This window comes from Argopecten irradians, chromosome 5 (genome assembly GCF_041381155.1).
Source record: "Argopecten irradians isolate NY chromosome 5, Ai_NY, whole genome shotgun sequence".
NCBI lineage: Eukaryota > Metazoa > Mollusca > Bivalvia > Pectinida > Pectinidae > Argopecten > Argopecten irradians.
The window spans coordinates 44,646,001-44,672,083 of record NC_091138.1 but is presented as its reverse complement, the minus strand read 5'-3'; the positions used below and the strand labels follow the sequence as shown (position 1 = coordinate 44,672,083).

The following is a 26,083-nucleotide window of genomic DNA, read 5'->3' as shown; positions in this document are numbered from 1 at the left end:
CCTCACTATAAACATGTCATGTCTGTGTTCCCTCACCATAAACATGTCATGTATGTGTTCCCTCACCATAAACATGTCATGTCTGTGTTCCCTCACCATAAACACGTCATATCTGTGTTCCCTCACCATAAACACGTCATGTCTGTGTTCCCTCACCATAAACATGTCATGTCTGTGTTCCCTCACCATAAACATGTCATGTCTGTGTTCCCTCACCATAAACATGTCATGTCTGTGTTCCCTCACCATAAACATGTCATGTCTGTGTTCCCTCACCATAAACATGTCATGTATGTGTTCCCTCACCATAAACATGTCATGTCTGTGTTCCCTCACCATAAACATGTCATGTCTGTGTTCCCTCACCATAAACACGTCATGTCTGTGTTCCCTCACCATAAACATGTCATGTCTGTGTTCCCTCACCATAAACATGTCATGTAAGTGTTCCCTCACCATAAACATGTCATGTATGTGTTCCCTCACCATTAACACGTCATATCTGTGTTCCCTCACCATAAACACACGTCATGTATGTGTTTCCCTCACTAAAAACACGTCATGTCTGTGTTCCCTCACCATAAACATGCCATGTCTGTGTTCCCGCACCATAAACATGTCATGTCTGTGTTCCCTCACCATAAACATGTCATGTCTGTGTTCCCTCACCATAAACATGTCATGTCTGTGTTCCCTCACTATAAACATGTCATGTCTGTGTTCCCTCACCATATAAACATGTCATGTATGTGTTCCCTCACCATAAACATGTCATGTCTGTGTTCCCTCACCATAAACACGTCATATCTGTGTTCCCTCACTATAAAACACGTCATGTATGTGTTCCCTCACCATAAACATGTCATGTCTGTGTTCCTTCACCATAAATATGTCATGTCTGTGTTCCCTCACCATAAACATGTCATGTCTGTGTTCCCTCACCATAAACATGTCATGTCTGTGTTCCCTCACTATAAACATGTCATGTCTGTGTTCCCTCACTATAAACATGTCATGTCTGTGTTCCCTCACCATAAACACGTCATGTCTGTGTTCCCTCACCAAAAACATGTCATGTCTGTGTTCCCTCACCATAAACATGTCATGTCGTGTTCCCTCACCATAAACATGTCATGTCTGTGTTCCCTCACCATAAACATGTCATGTCTGTGTTCCCTCACATAAACACGTCATGTCTGTGTTCCCTCACCATAAACACGTCATGTCTGTGTTCCCTCACCATAAACATGTCATGTCTGTGTTCCCTCACTATAAACATGTCATGTCTGTGTTCCCTCACCATAAACATGTCATGTCTGTGTTCCCTCACCATAAACATGTCATGTTGTGTTCCCTCTGGTCTCACATAAACATGTCATGTCTGTGTTCCCTCACCACCATGAACACGTCATGTCTGTGTTCCCTCACCATAAACATATCATGTATGTGTTCCCTCACCATAAACATGTCATGTCTGTGTTACCTCACCATAAACATGTCATGTCTGTGTTCCCTCACCATAAACATGTCATGTCTGTGTTCCCGTACCATAAATATGTCATGTCTGTGTTCCCTCACCATAAACATTTCATGTCTGTGTTCCCTCACCATAAACATGTCATGTCTGTGTTCCCTCACCATAAACATGTCATGTCTGTGTTCCCTTACTATAAACATGTCATGTCTGTGTTCCCTCACAATAAACATGTCATGTCTGTGTTCCCTCACCATAAACATGTCCTGTCTGTGTTCCCTCACCATAAACATGTCCATGTCTGTGTTCCCTCACCATAAACATGTCACGTCATATCTGTGTTCCCTTACCATAAACATGTCATGTATGTGTTCCCTCACCATAAATATGTCATGTCTGTGTTTCCCTCACCATAAACATATCATGTCTGTGTTCCCTCACCATAAACCTTCATGTCTGTGTTCCCTCACTATAAAACACGTCATGTCTGTGTTCCCTCACCATAAACATGTCATGTCTGTGTTCCCTCACCATAAACACGTCATGTCTGTGTTCCCTCACTATTAACATGTCATGTCTGTGTTCCCTCACCATAAACATGTCATGTCTGTGTTCCCTCACCATAAACACGTCATGTCTGTGTTCCCTCACCATAAACATGTCATGTCTGTGTTCCCTCACCATAAACATGTCATGTCTGTGTTCCCTCACCATAAACACGTCATGTCTGTGTTCCCTCACTATAAACATGTCATGTCTGTGTTCCCTCACAATAAACATGTCATGTCTGTGTTCCCTCACCATAAACACGTCATGTCTGTGTTCCCTCACTATAAACACGTCATGTCTGTGTTCCCTCACCATAAACATGTCATGTCTGTGTTCCCTCACCATAAACACGTCATGTCTGTGTTCCCTCCACTAAAAACATGTCATGTCTGTGTTCCCTCACCATAAACATGTCATCTGTGTTTCCCTCACATAAACACGTCATGTCTGTGTTCCCTCACCATAAACATGTCATGTCTGTGTTCCTCACCAAATCAGTTGTGTTCCCTCACCAAAACATGTCATGTCTGTGTTCCCTCACCATAAACATATCATGTCTGTGTTCCCTCACCATAAATACGTCATGTCTGTGTTTCCCTCACCATAAACAGTCTTGTCCCTCATATGTTTCTGTGTTCCCTCACCATAAACATATCATGTCTGTGTTCCCTACCATAAAAAATGTCATGCCTGTGTTTACCTCACCATAAACATTCATGTCTGTGTTCCCTCACTATAAAACATGTCATGTCTGTGTTCCTCACCATAAAATGTCATGTCTGTGTTCAATCACCATAAACACGTCATGTCTGTGTTCCCTCACCATAAACATGTCATGTCTGTGTTCCCTCACCATAAACATGTCATGTCTGTGTTCCCTCACCATAAACATGTCATGTCTGTGTTCCCTCACCATAAACATGTCATGTCTGTGTTCCCTCACCATAAAACATGTCATGTCTGTGTTCCCTCACCATAAACATGTCATGTCTGTGTTCCCTCACCATAAACAACGTCATGTCTGTGTTCCCTCACCATAAACATGTCATGTCTGTGTTCCCTCACCATAAACATGTCATGTCTGTGTTCCCTCACCATAAACATGTCATGTCTGTGTTCCCTCACCATAAACATGTCATGTCTGTGTTCCCTCACCATAAACATGTCATGTCTGTGTTACCTCACCATAAACATGTCATGTCTGTGTTTCCCTCACCATAAACATATCATGTCTGTGTTCCCGTCACCATAAACATGTCATGTCTGTGTTCCCTCACCATAAACATGTCATGATCTGTGTTCCCTCACCATAAACACGTCATGTCTGTGTTCCCTCACCATAAACATGTCATGTCTGTGTTCCCTCACCATAAACATGTCATGTCTGTGTTCCCTCATCATGAACATGTCCTGTCTGTGTTCCCTTACTATAAACATATCATGTATGTGTTCCCTCACCATAAACATGTCATGTCTGTGTTCCCTTACCATAAACATGTCATGTCTGTGTTCCCTCACCATAAACATGTCATGTCTGTGTTCCCTCACCATAAACACGTCATGTCTGTGTTCCCTTACTATAAACATATCATGTCTGTGTTCCCTCACCATCAAACATGTCTGTCCATGTCTGTGTTCCCTTACCATAAACATATCATGTCTGTGTTCCCTCACCATCAACATGTCATCTCTGTGTTCCCTCACCATAAACATGTCCTGTCTGTGTTCCCTTACTATAAACATGTCATGCCTGTGTTTCCTCACCATAAACATGTCATGTCTGTGTTCCCTCACCATCAACATGTCCTGTCTGTGTTCCGTCACCATAAACACGTCATGTCTGTGTTCCCTCACTATAAACATGTCATGTCTGTGTTCCCTCACAATAAACATGTCCTGTCTGTGTTCCCTCACTATAAACACGTCATGTCTGTGTGTTCCCTCACCATGAACATGTCCTGTCTGTGTTTCCCATACTATAAACATGTCATGTCTGTGCTCCCTCACCATAAACACACGTCATGTCTGTGTTCCCTCACCATAAACATGTCATGTCTGTGTTCCCTCACCATAAACATGTCATGTCTGTGTTCCCTCACTAAAAACACGTCATGTCTGTGTTCCCTCACCATGAACATGACCTGTCTGTGTTCCCTCACTATAAACACGTCATGTCTGTGTTCCCTCACCATAAACACGTCATGTCTGTGTTCCCTCACTATAAACACGTCATGTCTGTGTTCCCTCACTATAAACATGTCATGTCTGTGTTCCCTCACCATAAACATGTCATGTCTGTGTTCCCTCACCATAAACATGTCATGTCTGTGTTCCCTCACTATAAACATGTCATGTCTGTGTTCCCTCACCATAAACATGTCATGTCTGTGTTCCCTCACTATAAACATGTCATGTCTGTGTTCCCTCACTATAAACATGTCATGTCCTGTGTTCCCTCACCATGAACATGTCATGTCTGTGTTCCCTCACTATAAACATGTCATGTCTGTGTTCCCTCACTATAAACACGTCATGTCTGTGTTCCCTCACTATAAACACGTCATGTCTGTGTTCCCTCACCATAAACACGTCATGTCTGTGTTCCCTCACCATAAACATGTCATGTCTGTGTTCCCTCACCATAAACCTTTCATTTCTGTGTTCCCTCACCATAAACATGTCATGTCTGTGTTCCCTCACTATAAACACGTCATGTCTGTGTTTCCTCACCATAAACATGTCATGTATGGGTTCCCTCACCATAAACATGTCGCGTGTGTGTTCCCTCACCATAAACCTTTCATGTCTGTGTTCCCTCACTATAAACACGTCATGTCTGTGTTCCCACACCATAAACAACATGTCATGTGTGTCCCTCACTATAAACATGTCATGTCTGTGTTCCCTCACTATAAACACGTCATATCTGTGTTCCCTCACCATAAACACATCAAGTCTGTGTTCCCTCACCATAAACATGTCATGTCTGTGTTCCCTCACCATAAACACGTCATGTCTGTGTTCCCTCACCATAAACATGTCATGTCTGTGTTCCCTCACTATAAACATGTCATGTCTGTGTTCCCTCACCATAAACATGTCATGTCTGTGTTCCCTCACCATAAACACGTCATGTCTGTGTTCCCTCACCATCACCATGTTCCCTACATGTCCTGTCTGTGTTCCCTTACCATAAACATGTCATGTCTGTGTTCCCTCACCATAAACATGTCATGTCTGTGTTCCCTCACTATAAACATGTCATGTCTGTGTTCCCTCACAATAAACATGTCATGTCTGTGTTCCCTCACCATAAACATGTCATGTCTGTGTTCCCTCACCATAAACACGTCAAGTCTGTGTTCCCTCACTATAAACATGTCATGTCTGTGTTCCCTCACTATAAACACGTCATGTCTGTGTTCCCTCACCATAAACACGTCATGTCTGTGTTCCCTCACCATAAACACGTCAAGTCTGTGTTCCCTCACCATGAACATGTCCTGTCTGTGTTCCCTCTACATAAACATGTCACTTGTGTGTTCCCTCACCATAAACATGTCATGTCTGTGTTCCCTCACCATAAACATGTCATGTCTGTGTTCCTTCACCATATACATGTCATGTCTGTGTTCCCGCTGAAAAAACATGTCACGTGTGTGTTCCCTCTACATATACATGTCATGTCTGTGTTCCCTCTACATAAACATGTCACGTGTGTGTTTCCTCACCATAAACATGTCACGTGTGTGTTCCCTCACCATAAACATGTCACGTGTGTGTTCCCTCACCATAAACATGTCATGTCTGTGTTCCCTCACCATAAACATATCATGTCTGTGTTCCCTCTACATAAATACGTCATGTCTGTGTTTCCTCACCATAAACATGTCACGTGTGTGTTCCCTCACCAAAAACATGTCACGTGTGTGTTCCCTCACCATAAACATGTCACGTGTTTTCCCTCACCATAAACATGTCACGTGTGTGTTCCCTCACCATAAACCTTTCATGTCTGTGTTCCCTCACCATAAACATGTCATGTCTATGTTCCCTCACCATAAACATGTCACGTGTGTGTTCCCTCTACATAAACATGTCATGTCTGTGTTCCCTCACCATAAACACGTCAAGTCTGTGTTCCCTCACCATGAACATGTCACGTGTGTGTTCCCTCTACATAAACATGTCACGTGTGTGTTCCCTCTACATAAACATGTCACGTGTGTGTTCCCTCACCATATACATGTCATGTCTGTGTTCCCTCACCATAGTCAAGTCATGTTCAATACATACAGCGCATTACTGTTTAATTCTGTTCCGAAAAAAGGTTGAGGAATTCCTCTATAGGAACAAAAATAAGTCACCATTTCATATTACAACAAAGACTCATCAAAACTCCGTTAAAGGAACTTTTACAACACCGGGGAAATATAAATCTCCTAGATTTGATGTCTGTTGTGGGAAATACAGGTTGTATAACGCGGTTTGATGTGACTAGTTGATTGAGGGATTGGTTTGGCCTACTGGACTGTCGAAGCAGTGACCACGCACAGCTCCAGCTCATAAAGGGGAGAATCGCGAGGTTAATCAACTGATGAACGGCACACGAATAGATGTTATACAACAGTGGGTCATTGGTACAGATTGAAGGGCGAGAGACCTAAAGGTTCCCTACAGGAGGCCCATAACCCCTAAACTCATAGCAAATTTTACCCATAAAGTCAGCAAATAAAAAAAAATAAGAATAAAAATTTGTTTTGCATTAGTGTATTTAACATCTGCAAATGTTTTTCACAGTTAACACTTGATGGAAAACCGATGATAAATCTTTCGAAGTAGCTGAAAAAAATCGTCGCCCTGCAGACAATACCTGACACATTGTAGCAGGTAGACTTCGAACAGGCAACCCAGAGATAGATCATCATTTCTGTTTGTTAATTATTTGATGTTTTGTCCATGCTTACAGAAAATACGAGGTTATCAAAATGGCTTTTCCATCTGCTCCACTGGCTGACGTGACGCGGAAGATAAGTCTGCAGCTGGAGAGCAACAAATGCAACTCGGGGTTCGAACCCAGGACCTCTGAACACTAGTCGACTTTGCGATTGTAACTACAAAGTCCTTTGTCAGTTATGATTGACTCAGTCTTTTATTTCTTTCAATCTTCGATCACGTTATGCCGCCTTCTTAGAGTTTTGGAAAGCTAATATTTGTTTCTTATCATAAATTCTCTTACAGGAATTCGTTCATCGTGAACTGGTCGGGGTTACCCGTGTTAGCAATGTTTATTTTATCCTACAACTGCAATTTGGATTTCATTAAAGTTATATAACATATCGATGTAATGTAATTTGATATGGAATGTAAAACCAATAATATTTCATATCACATAATTGAACAACATGCATCTCTCTTTAATCGTAATAATCAATTCAAAAATCGTTACTGGAACTTAATGAAATTCTAAAGATAAAATATGGTAAATATTGCATATAATGCTGCACGTAATGAAGTAATACAATTAGAAACATTCAATACGGCATTGCACACTCATGAAACACTATAGCTATATTCTATATCAGATGCAAATTAAAAAAAACAGGAAAGGTCACGCACTTAGATAATATCTAATAGCTAGAAGGTTGAACCTGTTAAGAGTTGTACAATATATTTTATGTTGCGTCTTTGATTTTGAATCTTGATGCTATCATTAAAGGTTGGATAAGCGCCGGTTGTATCCCGTCAGTAACACGAACTTGCTATCCCGGATCAACATTTGATATTTCTAAAAGAGAAATTACAAAAACGCATTAAATAGTTCAGAAATTCGCCGGTGGTTGCCCACACAGTCTGTACTTAGTAACAAGATGTACACAGACACCGGTATGACGTTCAAGGAAGAATTTTATCTTCATTGATTTATAAGTGCTTCTAATGTAGAATATATTTCAAATGTCGGACAAATGGATTTGGTATACATGTACTTGGTAATGGCTAGCAACGATTGCTTGCCTTTGATCACAATCAAATACATGTATACATGTTTCTTTGGTCAGTTAGTATATCTATACTTATAAACCTGTTTGTTCAGATTAGAGAAATACGGGAAAACCTACCGTTGTTTTTCGTCTCTCACTAGACTCCAATCCGAATCTTCAATCGCAACATTTCGGAGATTTTCGGCAATCTTCGGAAATTATCGGTTTTATATATTTCAGAAGATTGCTGAGCATTGCGATTCATTGCAGGAAACTCTTTATTTACTCGTCTCGTTCAATCAGATTCTTGCTGGCTCTTGTTTTGCCAACAAGGTTGCGAAATAGCAAGTGTTTAGATGATGGAGACAAAATATTTACTAATGAAGCCTAGCGGGAAAAGCTGGTAGAAAGGTATGCGATCAAGTGCAGACTTGAAGAATGTCAACAATGGTGTCTTTAATGTCCAATTTATGGACATATCCCCGTTTTCATTATATAATGCCGACGTTGAGACCCTTGACGAAAACCCAACAACGCATTGCTGCAAGACGTGCATGCTGACGGAGAGTATTTTAAAAATTTCTTTTCTCTACATTCATATAAAACTCTAATGTGTTTTGTTGCTCGATGTTACCTCTAAGTGTTCCAGCGTTTCGTTTAGACCTATAGATTTGAACCTCAGCGAATGAAACAATTGAAGCTAATTACTTCCAACCTTTCGGAACGCATAGTCAAACTTATTGAAACACAATCGGCAACTTTCGGCACTTTCCGTAAACGAGAAAATCACAAGGTTTCCGATTGACACAATCCATGACTGATCCCAGTTTCATTATAATTAGGTCGTTTTTGAGACTAATTTGATTCCGATTTGCCGTTTTACACGTCTTAAGCAAGATACATGCTTAAGCATAAGAGCAAATTCATTAATGGAAGTCATGTTCGTAAACATTTTTCGGGTTCTGGTGTTAGTTCATTGCCTACGTTCGTATTGCAAGCTTTGAGATTGCAATATAGAGCCATATTCATGTTAAGACCATCAAAACTAACCATTGGCCAGTATACCGTCTATAGATTTGTCTTGACCAGTGTGACGTCAATGTATATCCTAACTGGACCTTAATATATATTCTAAGTTCATAGGTTCCCCCCCTCCCTCTTCCTTTTCTACAGTCAGTGTGTCTTGCCAATCTGCAAATACCGGAACTATGAAATAATATTTGATATTTGCACTTTATGAAAAGATGAATCAAAAGTATAAATAAGTTATGTAATCACCACAATCTCAGAATGTAAGAGTTTCACGCCAAGTCCAATTCTGATTTCAATGAAAGGGGAGATAATCTAAATTTGAGATCGCTAACCCCGAGATAACCATCTGTTTAAGGTTGGGGGACAACTGTAGTAGGGGCCTTTTTTTACAATTAGACTTCTGAAACTCCCAGTCAGAGTTCTAACGAGGTAGAATGCATCGGTATTACAAAAAAGTGTATGGAAATGGCAAGAAAGAATTTCAATACGATTTTAAACCGCAGGTATGTACAATGATGTCTGCTTTCTGGCTGGTTCTGTACTTTTGACATAATTAACATGAACGTGCGATTTTTTAACCTTTCTTAATTATACTGTAACTGCGGCTTAGTACATGTTCAATTGGTATGCTTATGTGATCATGAATCAGGGCGTTATATGGTCTTGACCACATTGCTGGACGCCATAAAGACGTGAAGTGACCTCTGTCCAGGCGGAGGTCAACAGATGACCATTTAGAATGGTCAGCACACTGCCAGTTTCAATGAACCTGTTATTTATGTCGATGTCAAGGCTGCGGATGTACAGTAACAATGATGAATTTGAAGACAGATGTTACCACAATTCTCCCAGGCAATCACTTAGTTACTCAAAACTGCACACTTATATTAGAGGGGGTCCCCACGGGGAACTCAACCGTATGATTATTGTCGGAGTTACTATTAACAGGATTAAATGCATTGCTTGGTAGTTTGACGTCCCCTGTGTGGACCTCTGCGTTAGCCACGCTCCTTAAACGCCTCAGACACGGCTTTCGCCTGATCAATTCTAGTCCTGGTCAGGAAATGTCCGAGCATTGTTTCGTAGTCCCGAGGGTTCCGGAAATAACACATACAGCACTCGAATCGGACTTCATATTATCCGGAATCTAACAAAAATTCTAGGTTTGGCCATATTATATGTCAGTTACACGGAAATCCATAGTGTTGTGTCTATTCGGATGTCAACAGATTAGAAATGACCATCTTAAAGAATTATGGTTGCTGATACACATGTACAAGCCAATCATAGAGTGGGTAAAATTTTAATTATTGAATTGCATAACACTGACATCTGCCCAATGTCAGGGGAGATATATGTTAAAAGTATCACTAATACTGTGAATTATTATCATTTCGCGAGATGTTTATTTTCGGGTTCTTTTCGAGAGGAATGAAAATCCTTTAGATAACGTCTATAATGTTTATAAAGGCAGGTCAGATATTTTTTTTTATCCCGAATCGCTCCTTAATGATAGTATTCTGAAACCCTCATCATTTTCGCGTACAATATTTCGCATCTTGGTTATTTTCGAATGCATTAATTATTCGCAAAATATTTGAAAACCCGACTTAGCTCTCGCGAAATTGTATATCTCGCGAAAAGATAGTGGTTTACAGAACTGCAGGAAGTATGTGCATAATTACATTGTGTACGTTTTGTCCAAAATGTAGTACGAAATTGACCAATCGCAAAATATCGGAGCAATTTTCGGCAATATCCGGAAACGTTGAATTTCCGAAGATTGTCGGAAATTTTTCCGAGGTGTTCCGATTGCCGAAATTGCCGTCAGACGCAGAATAGACAATATCGTGCTGTGTGGCGGTATTGTTTCTGAGTTTTTGTCGGGACGTTTGTAAATGTATTGTTGTTGTTTCGTACAGCGTCTGGCAGTACGCGATCCAGACTCAAGATATACACTCCCATGTTACCTGTAAATATCCCGTGACTGACAGCGCCATCTTACGGAGCTCATAATAGGTTGTTACAGGGCCGATTACTCGCCCCAGCGGAGACCTATTACATGTCTATGATTGGGTTAGCGCATAACGCTTACAGAATCCGTTCTTATGTTATGTGAATGAATTAATTTCGTTGCCGTTAATTACCTCTGGGAATACGATATTAGCCCAGATGTTTTACCGCCAATGGATTTATGTCCATGATTCTGTTTTTTACAATTGCAGAATTCGGTAGACATTCGTGAAATATTGAGGAATACGTCGTATAAATTTATGGCCAGCCTTCAGAAGCAATGCAGGATCTTTTGTATCAAGTTGTGATATTCTAATAAATACAAACTGTGTGGAAATCGATTGTAGTACCTAGTCAGGCCTTTAGCGTCATCATTGGTAATATTGAATTGTTTGTTTAGGAGAAATGGAATCATGTCACGGTGGTAAAATACAAGTACGTTGTATGTCATCGACTGTCAGAATGTGTTATATGATTGGGTATATTCTGTAAACGTTCTTATTTTAGTGGTAGTTTTATTTTAGTGGTAGTTTTATTTTAACGGTAGTTTTATTTTAGCAGAAGTTTATTTTAGCAGAAGTTTTATTTTAGCAGCAGGATTATTTTAGTGGTAGTTTTATTTTAGCAGTAGTTTTATTTTAGCGATAGTTTTATTTTAGTGGTTGTTTTATTTTAGCAGTAGTTTTATTTTAGAGGTTGTTTTATCTTAGTGGTAGTTTTATTTCAGCGGTTGTTTTATTTTGGCGATATAGTTTTTATTTTGGTGTTAGTTTTATATTGGCGGTAGTTTAATTTTAGCGGTAGTTTTAGTCTTTGAAGCGCTGATTCAGTTACAGGGCTAATAAATATTATATTTAACGGCGTTTACCATATTACTTCAGTAATTATCAGTATACAAATACCATATTATAATATTTGTAATGAAAACACAACTATCGGCAATGTGCAGTTGACAATAGTTATATAGGAGATAATTTACATTTCTGTCCGTAAGTCTACACTACACTCAACAAATACCGCAAAGTCACAAACAATGTACACTTCTACGTCACAAATTATGTACACTTAAATCGAATTTATATATTACAGAGTTATCTGCACTTGCTGGTAGGTATTGATTGTGACGTCATGTGTTTGTGAGCGTAACGTCATACTTTTCGGGGAAAATGACGTGAATTGCGCTCACAAAATAATGACGTAATAATCGATACCTACCCGTAAGGGAGCTAACTCTGTAATATGCAAAGACGGAATACGTCACCAACATTGTATACTTCTACGTCATCAACAATGTACACTTCTGCGTTCTGCGTTACCAATAATGTATAGTTCTATGTTACTAACAATGTACACCTATAAGTCACAAATAATGCACACTTCTACGTCACCAACAATGTACACTTCTACGTCACCAACAATATACACTTCTACGTCACCAACAATATACACTTCTACGTCACCAACAATATACACTTCTACGTCACCAGCAATATACACTTCTACGTCACCAACAATATACACTTCTACGTCACCAGCAATATACACTTCTACGTCACCAACAATGTACACTTCTACGTCACCAGCAATATACACTTCTACGTCACCAACAATATACACTTCTACGTCACCAACAATATACACTTCTACGTCACCAACAATGTACACTTCTACGTCACCAACAATGTACACTTCTACGTCACCAACAATATACACTTCTACGTCACCAACAATATACACTTCTACGTCACCAACAATGTACACTTCTACGTCACCAACAATGTACACTTCTACGTCACCAACAATATACACACTTCTACGTCACCAACAATATACACTTCTACGTCCCCAACAATATACACTTCTACGTCACCAACAATGTATACTTTCTACATCACTAACAATGTACACTTCTACGTTCAAGTCAACAACAACTTCTACACTTCTACCTCAACAACGATGTATAGTTCTATGTCACTAACAATATACACTTCTACGTCACAACGATGTATACTTCTATACTCACTTCTTTCCTCACAACTGTACTAATGTACACTTCTACGTCAACAACGATGTATAGTTCTATGTCACTGACAATATACACTTCTACGTCACCAACAATATACACTTCTACGTCACCAACAATGTACACTTCTACGTCACCAACAATGTACACTTCTACGTCACCAACAATGTACACTTCTACGTCACCAACAATATACACTTCTACGTCAACAACAATATACACTTCTACGTCACTAACAATGTACACTTCTACGTCACCAACAATGTATACACTTCTACGTCACCAACAATATACACTTCTACGTCACCACAATATACACTTCTGTCATACAATGTTACTTTCTATATCACTAACAATGTACACTTCTACGTCACCAACAATATACAACGATGTATAAGTTTCTATTTCACGTCAACACCTAACAATATACACTTCTACGTCACACAACAATGTATAGTTCTATATCACTAACAATGTACACTTCTACCTCAACAACGATGTATAGTTCTACGTCACAACAATATCACTTCTACCTCAACAACAATGTATAGTTCTACGTCACAACAATATACACTTCTACGTCACCAGCAATATACACTTCTACGTCACCAACAATGTATACACTTCTACGTCAACAACAATGTATACTTCTACGTCACTAACAATGTACACTTCTACCTCAACAACGATGTATAGTTCTATGTCACTAACAATATACACTTCTACGTCAACAACGATGTACACTTCTACGTCACTAACAATGTACACTTCTACCTCAACAACGATGTATAGTTCTATATCACTAACAATGTACACTTCTACGTCACCAACGAATGTACACTTCTACGTCACTAACAATATACACTTCTACGTCAACAACAATAATAGTTCACTTCTACGTCACCAACAATATACACATCTATCTCACAACGATGTATAGTTCTATATCACTAACAATATACACTTCTACCTCAACAACGATGTATAGTTCTATATCACTAACAATGTACACTTCTACCTCAACAACGATGTATAGTTCTATATCACTAACAATGTACACTTCTACCTCAACAACGATGTATAGTTCTATATCACAACAATGTACACTCTTCTACCTCAACAATGTTGTATAGTTCTATGTCACTGACATATACACTTCTACCTCAACAACGATGTATAGTTCTAGTATCACTAACAATATACACTTTAACTCTCACAACGATGTACCTATGTCACTAACAATGTACACTTCTACGTCAACAACGATGTATAGTTCTATGTCACTGACAACAATGTACACTTCTACCTCAACAACGTGTATAGTCTATAACTAACAATGTACACTTCTACCTCAACAACGATGTATAGTTCTATGTCACTGACAATATACACTTCTACCTCAACAACGATGTATAGTTCTATATCACTGACAATATACACTTCTACCTCACCAACGATGTACACTTCTATGTCACCAACAATGTACACTTCTACTCAACAACGATGTACACTTCTACGTCACCAACAATATACACTTCTACGTCACCATGTAATAGTATAGTTCTATGTCACTAACAATGTACACTTCTACCTCAACAACGATGTATAGTTCTATGTCACTGAACAATGTACACTTCTAACTCAACAACGATGTATAGTTCTATATCACTAACAATGTACACTTCTACCTCAACAACGATGTATAGTTCTATATCACTAACAATGTACACTTCTACCTCAACAACGATGTATAGTTCTATATCACTAACAATGTACACTTCTACCTCAACAACGATGTATAGGTTTCTATAATCACTACACAATGTACACTTCTAACTCAACACAACGATGTATAGTTCTATGTCACCAACAATGTACGTCACTAACAATGTACACTTCTACCTCAACAACGATGTATAGTTCTATATCACTGACAATATACACTTCTACCTCAACAACGATGTATAGTTCTATATCACTGACAATATACACTTCTACGTCAACAACGATGTATAGTTCTATATCACTAACAATGTACACTTCTACGTCACCAACGATGTATACTTCTATGTCACAACAATGTACACAATGTACACTTCTACCTCAACAACGATGTATAGTTCTATATCACTAACAATGTACACTTCTACGTCACCAACAATATACACTTCTACGTCACTAATAATGTACACTTCTACCTCAACAACGATGTATAGTTCTATATCACTAACAATGTACACTTCTACCTCAACAACGATGTATAGTTCTATATCACTAACAATATACACTTCTACCTCAACAACGATGTATAGTTCTATATCACTAACAATGTACACTTCTACCTCAACAACGATGTATAGTTCTATATCACTAACAATATACACTTCTACCTCAACAACGATGTATAGTTCTATATCACTGACAATATACACTTCTACCTCAACAACGATGTATAGTTCTATATCACTGACAATATACACTTCTACCTCAACAACGATGTATAGTTCTATATCACTAACAATGTACACTTCTACCTCAACAACGATGTATAGTTCTATATCACTAACAATGTACACTTCTACGTCACCAACAATATAGCACTTTTACGTCACCAGCAATATACACTTCTGTGTCACTAACAATGTACACTTCTACGTCAACAACGACTGTACACTTCTACGTCACAACAATATACACTTCTACGTCAACAACAATGTACACTTCTACGTCACCAATAATATACACTTCTACGTCACCAACAATGTACACTTCTGCGTCACCAACAATGTACACTTCTACGTCACCAGCAATATACACTTCTACGTCACCAACAATATACACTTCTGCGTCACCAGCAATGTATAGTTTCTATGTTACTAACAATGTACACCTATAAGTCACAAATAATGTACACTTCTACCTCAACAACGATGTATAGTTCTACGTCACTGACAATATACACTTCTACGTCATCAGCAATATAAACTTCTGTACTCACCAACAATGTACACTTCTACGTCACCAACAATATACACTTCTACATCACCAACAATATACACTTCTGCTTCTACCAACAATATACACTTCTTCTACATCACCAATGCAATATACTCACACTATACCTGCGTCACTAACAATGTACACTTCTACGTCACCAACAATATATGTACACTTCTACGTCACCAACAATATACACTTCTACGTCACCAACAATATACACTTCTACGTCACCAACAATATACACTTCTACGTCACCAACAATATACACTTCTACGTCACCAACAATATACACTTCTACGTCACCAACAATATACACTTCTACGTCACCAACAATATACACTTCTACGTCACCAACAATATACACTTCTACGTCACCAACAATATACACTTCTGCGTCACCAACAATGTACACTTCTACGTCACCAACAATATACACTTCTACGTCACCAACAATATACACTTTCTACGTCACCAACAATATACATTTCTACGTCACCAACAATATACACTTCTACGTCACCAACAATATACACTTCTACTTCACCAACAATATACACTTATAAATGACTAAAAAGTATCCATCTTCTTCATTAACAATGTACACTTCTATGATTCCTACACTGTACACTTCTACGTCACCAACATTGAACTCTTCAACTTCGACAACAATGATGTATTCGCCAAATATATAACATTTACACTTCGAAACCTCCACATGTAAAGCACAAAAGGTCCAACGTTATCACTAACAATGTCATTTTCGATAATCAAGGGGTTACTTTCACTGCCATTATATCAATATAACGGCGTTGAAAGTAACCCCTGGAGTATCGATGACGTAACAATGTATACATCTATATCAGCAAATAAACTACATTTTTACTTTGATGATTTACATAGTTTTCCAAAAACACCAAAAATTCTTCTTTTCATTTTCTTAGTACACTAGTAATGAGCAGCTATAGGCAGCATAAAGTGTATTGGTATCTGTAGGAGTATCCCGATTTTAATGGGATCGTTAGTTTACCATATCTTATGGTTTTAAGGCAAGTGGGCGGCTGACAGATACATAATTACAGACATTATACAACAATACGCCCCACTGTTTGTCTGTGTAGTAAAACTATTTACCGAAGACGCAACAACATGTAGCCGTGACCTTCAGCTACAAATTGCCAAGGTCACCGTATACTAGAATAACTTAAATGCATGTTCCTGTAGCTTTATTACACAAATTCTGTGAACTTGGCCACTTAAAATTTAGGAGAATGCCAATGTTCTGTAACTAGACATTTTCAATCAAACACTCGAAATAAAGTACGGTATGTTGAAGCCAGACTTCAAGCTCTGGAGTGCTTACTCTGCCAGCTCCGAGATGTTTGCGGGAAAGTATCCCAGCCAGACCACGTGCTCCCGTTATCAAGTCTTTGGTACTCTACAATAGCTTAATGCCGAAGTTGATGTTTCCTGTAAACGGTACGGGTTACTATGGTTTATGAATGGTTGTTAATAACTGGTGCTGTATAATCGAGAAAGACCCGTACCAGAACCTTTCCGCAATCGGTCGTTATCGCTCTGAAACTGTCCAGAGATCCGAAGGAACGTAACGGTTAATAGGACATACATATGCGGAATACCTCTGTAAACATTGTACATATCGTCTGTAAAGTTCATGGTTACGGAATGATTAGGAATAAACTGGACCATGCATGATATACAATTATTGACTTCTTTCACTTTTATAGGTTATTGATACGAGGAATTGTTAACAAGGTTAAGGTGATAGTAACCGAAGTTGGAGGACAATATTACATACTGTCAAGACCTTTCCGAACTTTCTTCACCAATGGGAAACGACAAAAACTAACAAACAAACAAAGCTAGTTATGACTGTTCTGAATTTTCCCTGATTTTCACTATAAGCGATAAAAATCTAATTCGCGAACTCACTGTAAGAAACGATTTAATTCATTTTATCCTATAACTCGCATCCTCGATACACCAGGGATTCCCTTAACATACGATCTCTACACCTCCGGAATAATTCAGTAAAACTGGTGACAACAAAACAAAACAGGTAATTTAATCCTTTGATGTACATCAAAACAGTCGTATAACAGTACTCTGTGGTTGAAGTGTGTGGCTTTGAAGTTTAGCGGCGCTCTCTCTGTAGCCTTCAAAGGAAATGTTTGCCTGCCTGTGATTGGTTCAGATTTTTCCCTCTGAGCTGCCTGAACTACATAGCGGTGAAGAGATCGCAAGTGATCGGAACCTCTGGAGTATTGAGGATGATTTCTTTGCGGAATGATTTTTGCGACAAAGTCCGAGACTGCGAAATCGCGAAAATAAACCAACTATACGATATAAATAACAAGATGTGCTATCTAAAAAAGATACACTTAGATTTATTACAAATTTCTGTATCATAAACTCTAAACTAAGCTCAAAAAGCTCCATCAAGTCAATCAAAGTGTAGTCTGTTGTGTGTTTAATACGTAATAACCAAGATATATCATCACAGGGATCTGAGAATTAGTTACAGTTTATATAACTATTGACCCATCAGAGTGTCCATAGACCATTTTTAGTAGTTTTAGTGGTCTAGATGAAATATCGGAAAAATTCTAGACCCCCTTAAACGTTTAAAAATGGTCCACTCTGGTGGGTCCATCATTGTATAAACTGTAACTAATTCTCAGATCCCTGTGCATATTATTCGTCATATCGCCGACAACGTTCAGGTACTGCGACGAATACCGACGTAACAAATTAAAGGTTTCCGACAATTGGCGATAACATTAATCAATAACGACAGGCAAGACTGGACCGTTTATCAATATGTCTCGATGCTGCCTCCCATGGGCGTTCATACAATAAAACAATCTGTGATTTCTTATCAGTAAATTCTCACCCATGTCGATTTATTTACGTAGATACGCAATAAGTACAGGCAACCCTGTTGTATCGCAGGTATCAGAAATACCGTTTAGCTGGTTGTTATTACTTCGCGGGACTGACAGTTTTGAGATTTCGCGGAACATTTACTATGCCTCAAAAATTTGATCGACGAAATATTGAGAAACGGTTGAATCATATATACCCATGAAAGCTCGAAAATGTAAAACAGCTATAAAATCTAATTTTCTTGTTAATGATTAAAAACGCGGAAATTTTGGTCCGCGTAAACTGTCGTGTTTGCAGTATGTAACAATAGGCTGTGTGGCATGAATGATTTCAAACTTTTCGGCTTTGATACACATATATACTAAAGCCTGGAATTAGAGGTAGCTGTAGCCCATTTGTTTAAAGGTAAGTTTTAATTCATTAAGATCTAGATGTACATCAATGGATGGCGTCTACGTGTTGGGAAAGTATATCGAGGGAGTTAGACGGCGGAGCTCAAAGAACAGTGCTAATTGGGGTGTGTAGCAACGCAACTCCTGTCTTTGTAGAAAACAAAGCACACATGTGATGAATAAAATAAATACCTCACATACTTAACAATATCAAAATGTTAAAATTCCACAGAATCTAGGTTATATACCTCCGAAGGCACTTTTAGAAATATTAATTTTTCTTCTTCATCATCTTTCTCTTTCAACATCAGGTGGGGCCTGTTTATCATGTGAACTCTAAGGAAGTATGGGCAAACATAAAGTACACCTATCCATCGGAACTATAACAAACACTTATACACACTTTTAATTTGGTTATGTCCAGTTAAAACATGGGAACATGTATTCGGGAGATTTTTTTGCATCACAGATGTAATACACTATTAATTAGTCTTAAAGTTATTTTGAAGATCAAAATTTCACGCCTATCATATAAAACGAAAATTTTCGAATGTAACAACTTCCGAATTCGGGTTATTGTTTTCGTCCTATGTATCGAAAAGACACGAGACATGACGGACATTCCCGAGTAGTTTTCCGTAAAAAGAAAAGATAGAAAAATCTGCGTAACGAATAGACTCACTGCCAAGATCTGGCCCCGATTTCTCGAAACAAAAGTGCAGACTTAAGTCAAAACTTAAGCTTTTCTCCTTGTGTAACTTATATGAAAATTTATGACTTACGTCAGTTTTTGACTTAAGTTTGTTTCGAGAAATCGGGGGCCTGATCTAATAAAATTAACAGACACAAAAATGAACACAAGTGCCAAGTTGAATACTGTGGAAAGATTTTCGTGTAACCTAACGTATCATCTAAGCTGATAAAAACACCGAAAGGGCGTGCCCATCGTCTGTGTACACATTTGGTTCCCTATCAATTTAGCGACTGAGCGTCAGACACACCAGTTCTAACTTCTACAGACATGCGAACAAGGAGTGCTGCAAGGTGGTCCCATGGCGCAGGGAAACTTTAATGTCTTTTTATCACGTGACATATCCCCTCCCAAAACTCACGAGAAAGGAGTTGGTGTTTTGAAATTTATTAGTTCACAGTATGGTTGTGTTTAAATCTGTCAATGTATATATAGGATGGGGTGCTTTATGTCTATGCGATTGTTTGATAGCCTGTTTATTTTGTCGCGTGGGTATTGTTGCTGTTGCTCTATATGTTATGCACGGCCATAGCGCACTTCCTAATTAAAAAGTTTGCTTAATTTCTAACTCAGCGGGCACTATTTGTCTTCTTTATTTAAAGCGACGACCGACGAAGCAACATTTCTAATATGAAAAATAATTCTAGTGGAAATCTTATTTAAGCGGTTTTCTCGTTGGAGCTATAGACCTTCAAGTTTGATACCGTTATCATTGTCTCCACTATTATATATTACGTATGTAACTTAAATTTAAAAAAAAGTTTAATGTATAAAACTTCAATTGATTCAATGCACAAAGTATTGGAAATGGGCTAAAATGTGGTTGGCACGCTAAAATTAAGACTTTTACAGAATGTCGTTTTTTGTAATTTCTCAAAAGTTGCAACTTGACAAGGTCGCAACGAGATATTGCTTGGGATCTCAAAGCATCACTGAACCGAAGTAGTGTTTTACTGCATATGTTCGAAGGAATAGATGGAGCGGGGTTCTGTTGCGTTAACATTTCGAAAGTCTCGCGGCACGAGAGCGAAACAGTATATATATGATAGAGTTAAGAAGGCCTGTAATTAGCTCATAACTCCCCATTAAATGTTACGGAGTATGGTTCACACGAGATGGTGTCGGAGAGAAACTGTCATAATTAACCCCCTGTAGACAGGTAGACATCTGCTGTATTCATCTGACTACACTACCACTGACCGTCATAGCATCTTGGTTCATTGCTAGAGCTCAGGGACCGTTCGTGAAAGTGATCGAAATACGAATGTTATAATATGTACATGTAGAGATTGGAAAAATTCGCCATTTTTTTTTACCGGCAGAGAGATCTATTTATATGCCCAAGGGGTTTTCCTCACATACTCATCAACAGCTACACATGGGGGAATAACTGCAATATGTGGTAACAGTTTAGAATTTTTCAGATAATGTAGGACTAAGTTTTTTAGGAAAAAAATATTGATTGATATATCAATTATAGAAAATGCACTTCCGGAAAAGAAAGGAAAGGAACTTTCAATCTTTAATGCATGATTTTCGCAAATGTTTATTTACGTGCTTGGAAAAAATAATATTAAAAAACATATTAATTTGAAAAATGGTTATATCAAACCATAAAATAATGTTTATATTAGTACTTATGAAAAAATAGCGGGTTTTTGAACTAATAGTACATCTATAAGGCTTTAATTAATGAACCAAGAACAAAATACTTTATATAAACCGGAAGTCCATCTGCCATCATCAAGGACAACGAAGAGTTTCCAAAATGATGTATATACAAAATGATGTATAACAGATCTGAGTGAAGAGTCAGGAAAGAGGTAAATGTGTGTTTCAGTGTTTGTAAATGTCTATTCGAGTTATTAAAGACGTTCAAAACATGTTTGTGTACCAGGGACGTTTTAATATGTGTTTGAGTGCTTTAAGGGTGTAAATGAATGGATTCCTATTGTGGTTTGTGAATGAACGTTTGAATGGCTGGGAGTTTGAAGAAGTTCCCGACTGTGCAATCTTGGAATACTTATACTGATGGTAGTGAACTATTGAATGTTGTGAATAATGTTATTTTTAACATAGCTAATACTGGTGGGTACATACTAACGTATAGCAAAGTACGTTATAAATTTAATTGAAATTCTTATCGAAAACTATGACACATTAAGTAAATAAATATTACTTGAACAAACACAGGGCTAGGAATGCGCCCTGTAATACACCTGAAGGAAGTTGGTTAGTATCATCATCAAACAATTAGTTTCACAAATTACAATTCTGTATGGCGATACATTAAACAAAAATATCTAGACAGAAATATATTTAATTATTTTAATTACAGAGCAAAAAAATGTGTGTGGCTGCATTCTGAAATGTAGGTTTGCAAAGTTTCACAATCTTGCCGGGAGACTCATTGTTTTGACAGGAGACTCCCGATTTTCACAAGTCTGTCTCCTACGAAGGTACTTGTTTGAAATTATTCTCCTGCACATTTTCAAGCTAAGGCATATGAAATACATCATCCAGCTACAGCTAACTCATTGAAATGGAAATATGAACGAAGTTATCAAAAATAATTGAATAACATAAAGTTATGAATTTTATAAAAAAACAAATGTTTTCACATCAATAATAATGCTTTGATAATTCTGAAGTACAAAGCTACTTTTATTTTGAAGAAAGTGCATGTATTGTATCGCAAAGATGGCGCCGCGCAAAATTTTCGTTGTTGAACTGGCTCTTAAAAACTGCGAGATCTCCCTGGAAGTTGGAACCCCGGTAAATGTCCACGGAATAGCACTGATCGACTTGTACGTGTCACGTTTATCCAATAAAGCTAGGAGATTACAATGTGGATATTATCCAATAATAATTGTGTATTGTACAATGAATGTTATCTGCCTACAGGTAATGGCATCGGTCACTACGGTACCTTGACAACGGTCGCGATGGTAGCGGTACTCGACGTTAATTGAAAAATTTCTTCGCTAGCGGAATTTCTATGGAGTGTTCAGCCTTTATTGAATGGATGATAAAAACCACGATGGATTTACAAGAACAATTGCTTCCTCTAATAGTGGTGTTATGCAGTAAAATCATATTTTTACAAACATTTGTTTTATTAGCTTAATGTTCCATTTTTTTAATAAAATCCGGATATTTTCCTCCTAATTTGGGTAACGGTTTGTTTATTAGTTATCCCCCTGGAGCAGCCCGCCATACTAGGGAAGTTTTATAGCGCCACTCACAGGAGTAGTAATACAACATGAGGTGCTTTTTTCCTGGTAACATATAGGGCTCAGATGTGGTCACGTGACCCTATCTTAGCTAGGAGTGACATCGATCGGCGGGGCTGCCTCGACCTGGCAACGGGCTGAATTAAACATGAGCTATAACCGGGTCGTAAACAGCATAACTAAATCACAGATTCCAATAAAACAGGAACTACATTTCACAAACATTTTATTTTGTCGAGATTTAATAAGACAGCCCACTAGTTAATTAAAATTGAATATGACCCTCGTAACTGCAGTTTCTCATATTGCGGTCTCTGCGGGCACGAAGGCAGAAGCCGTATCCAGAGAGTCGGGATGTCCCAAATCGGAATAATCAGGAACTTCCATATAACGACAACCGGGGTTCCAGCACCCGGGAAAAGGTTTCTAGCCTGCACATGCATGTATAGACAGTCGTAGCTTAGATCAATACAGTCAGGGGCGTAGGAAGCGGGGGGGCAGGGGAGTTGCCCCCCCACCCGTTCCCCAGGACGGGGGGGGGGGGGGGGGGGGGCAAACATTATCGCCGACTGAAATTTTCTAAAAATGCTTATTTGAAAGAAAAAAAGGTCCTCCTACACATTTTTTCGTAATTCTTCTAGAAAATTTTCTGCTGTGCGGCGCATTTCCTAAAACGTTCAAGCACATAATGTCAAACCTTAAATAGTGAAAATTCAATACACACAAACTAGACTAAAAATGTCCATCAAGGGATTCTATGTGCTATTTAAAAAAATGTCTCTTAAAAGATCAATTTGTTTATATGTCTTAGCGAGACAATTAATTCATTTTTTTATGAACAACAATGTGCCGATGGTGTAAAGCCGGTATATTCAGATCGAGTAGGGTTGCATATTGTTATGACGACACAATTATCATTTCTAAATGCAGGTAGCTTTAAATCGAAAAATTACCATGTTAAGAACGCTTTATAATCATTTACTTTATCGTAAAACTCATCTCAGCCATTCTAAATCGTATTTTTTCCCCGGGGGAGACCCCCGGACCCCACTAACACCAAATTCTCGCGCCTTTGGGCGCTCGCAAATTCATCAAAATGCATCGTAAAAATCATCTAAGCCATTCTAAATCGTAATTTTTTCCCGGGGGAGACCCTCGGACCCCCCTAACACCAAATTCTCACGCCTTTGGGCGCTCGCAAATTCATCAAAATGCATCGTAAAAATCATATAAGCCATTCTAAATCGTAATTTTTCCCCGGGGGAGACCCCCGGACCCCCCCAAACACCAAAATCTCGCGCTGTCAGGCGATCGCAAAATCATCAAAATACATAAAACTAATCCCGGGGTCACCGTCAGACCCCTAATAAAACACCAAAATCACGCGCCTTCGACGCTCACACGCTAATTCGGCCAATTTGCGTATTCGTTAATTTCCTTTTAGCGACCCCACTGTCTATAAATGTGTACAAGGATTAAATTTAGTGATATATGAAAAATGTACATAAAGCATATATTATATGGTTGGGAGTTGAATTAATCTCCTCCTGTAGGTGTGGCCGGGGGGGGGGGGGGGGGTGGGTGGGTTACAAAATATTGAGGACCTTTGCCCCCCCCATGACGTTTCATCTTCCTACGCCACTGACAGTCATGTACACTGGAACCTCCCTAATCAGAATCAGACTTCTGTCCCTAGTCTAAACCCATACAGATACGAATTATCAAACCCGTTCCCTTATATTTCCGTCCGAAAGGTGAGTCTTCCGGACCACCGACGTACGGATTATCGCATATCCACTGTATATAGCAATCCGGGGAAAAACCACTGCTCGGGCGTTTGGGGGAGTTCTGTAACAATTGGGTGTCATTACAGAACCCCCCCCCCCCCAACACCCGAGCAGGACTTTTGCATTCGGTATCCCCGAAATACCTGTATATACCGATTTTCATGGAAATCGGAGGATATTTCGACCAATCAAAAACCTCTTATTTTATTACCATGGAAACATATATTTAAATCGATCAGAAGTCAGGAATGCCGGCCATATTGGTTTGATGGATCGCAAATTAATTAAGGTTGATGTGCACCCTTCTGGACTAGGATGATGACAGTTTTAAAGCGGTATCCCGCTGGAGCATACACCATACGGTCACCTTATACTTACAAATAGGTCGTCTAACTCCCTTAAATGCTTCAAATACAGACTGAGCAAATTGTGGGCCAACCGCCCAACCAAATTTCGACCATCGTTCTACTAGTGAGTTAGTCAGCTGAACTGTGTAGTGGTAGTATGAACTGTTAAACAACCACTAACATTTTAAATGGAGTGGTTTTTTTAACACCCAATAGGGTCACCTTGACGCATATGTACAAAATCAACATTACACGAATTAACGAACAATTACCAAGTGTCAAATATTATAAAGACACCTTTTACGCAGCCGGAAGTTTAAAATAAATAGTACGCGCATGTATAGTACGATACCAGTTGAAGAAAGTATTTATACATACATCAAACAAGCCCAGAAGCTTACCAAAGATGTCATTTCAGCGATTCAGCGATTTATCTACCACTTTTACAGACTATAGTGATTTTCGGTAAGGGGACAGAACCCAAAGGACATTTAGCACATACACATGTAGTATTTTATAAGATATGGTCATTTTTAAAATGATATTCATCATTTGAACAATAATTGGGTTTGAATCATATATATGTATGCCTAATTA

General features: G+C 38.7%; 1 protein-coding gene across 1 annotated transcript; it reads left to right on the top strand.

Moving 5' to 3' along the window:
• The first annotated feature begins 8,417 nt into the window (after positions 1–8,417).
• Positions 8,418–13,095, top strand: LOC138324450 (DNA-directed RNA polymerase subunit beta''-like). Its single transcript, XM_069269516.1, has 2 exons — positions 8,418–8,571; positions 12,410–13,095. The coding sequence occupies exons 1-2, from the start codon at positions 8,418–8,420 to the stop codon at positions 13,093–13,095; spliced, it is 840 nt and encodes a 279-aa protein (XP_069125617.1).
• Positions 13,096–26,083: the final 12,988 nt, after the last annotated feature.

Excerpts from the sequence above, each read along its gene's own strand:
- LOC138324450 (XM_069269516.1), top strand. The coding sequence starts at position 8,418 with ATGCGATCAAGTGCAGACTTGAAGAATGTCAACAATGGTGTCTTTAAT. Across the intron at positions 8,572-12,409 it reads GACGTGCATGCTGACGGAGA|TCACAAATAATGCACACTTC; the intron begins GTATTTTAAAAA and ends TACACCTATAAG.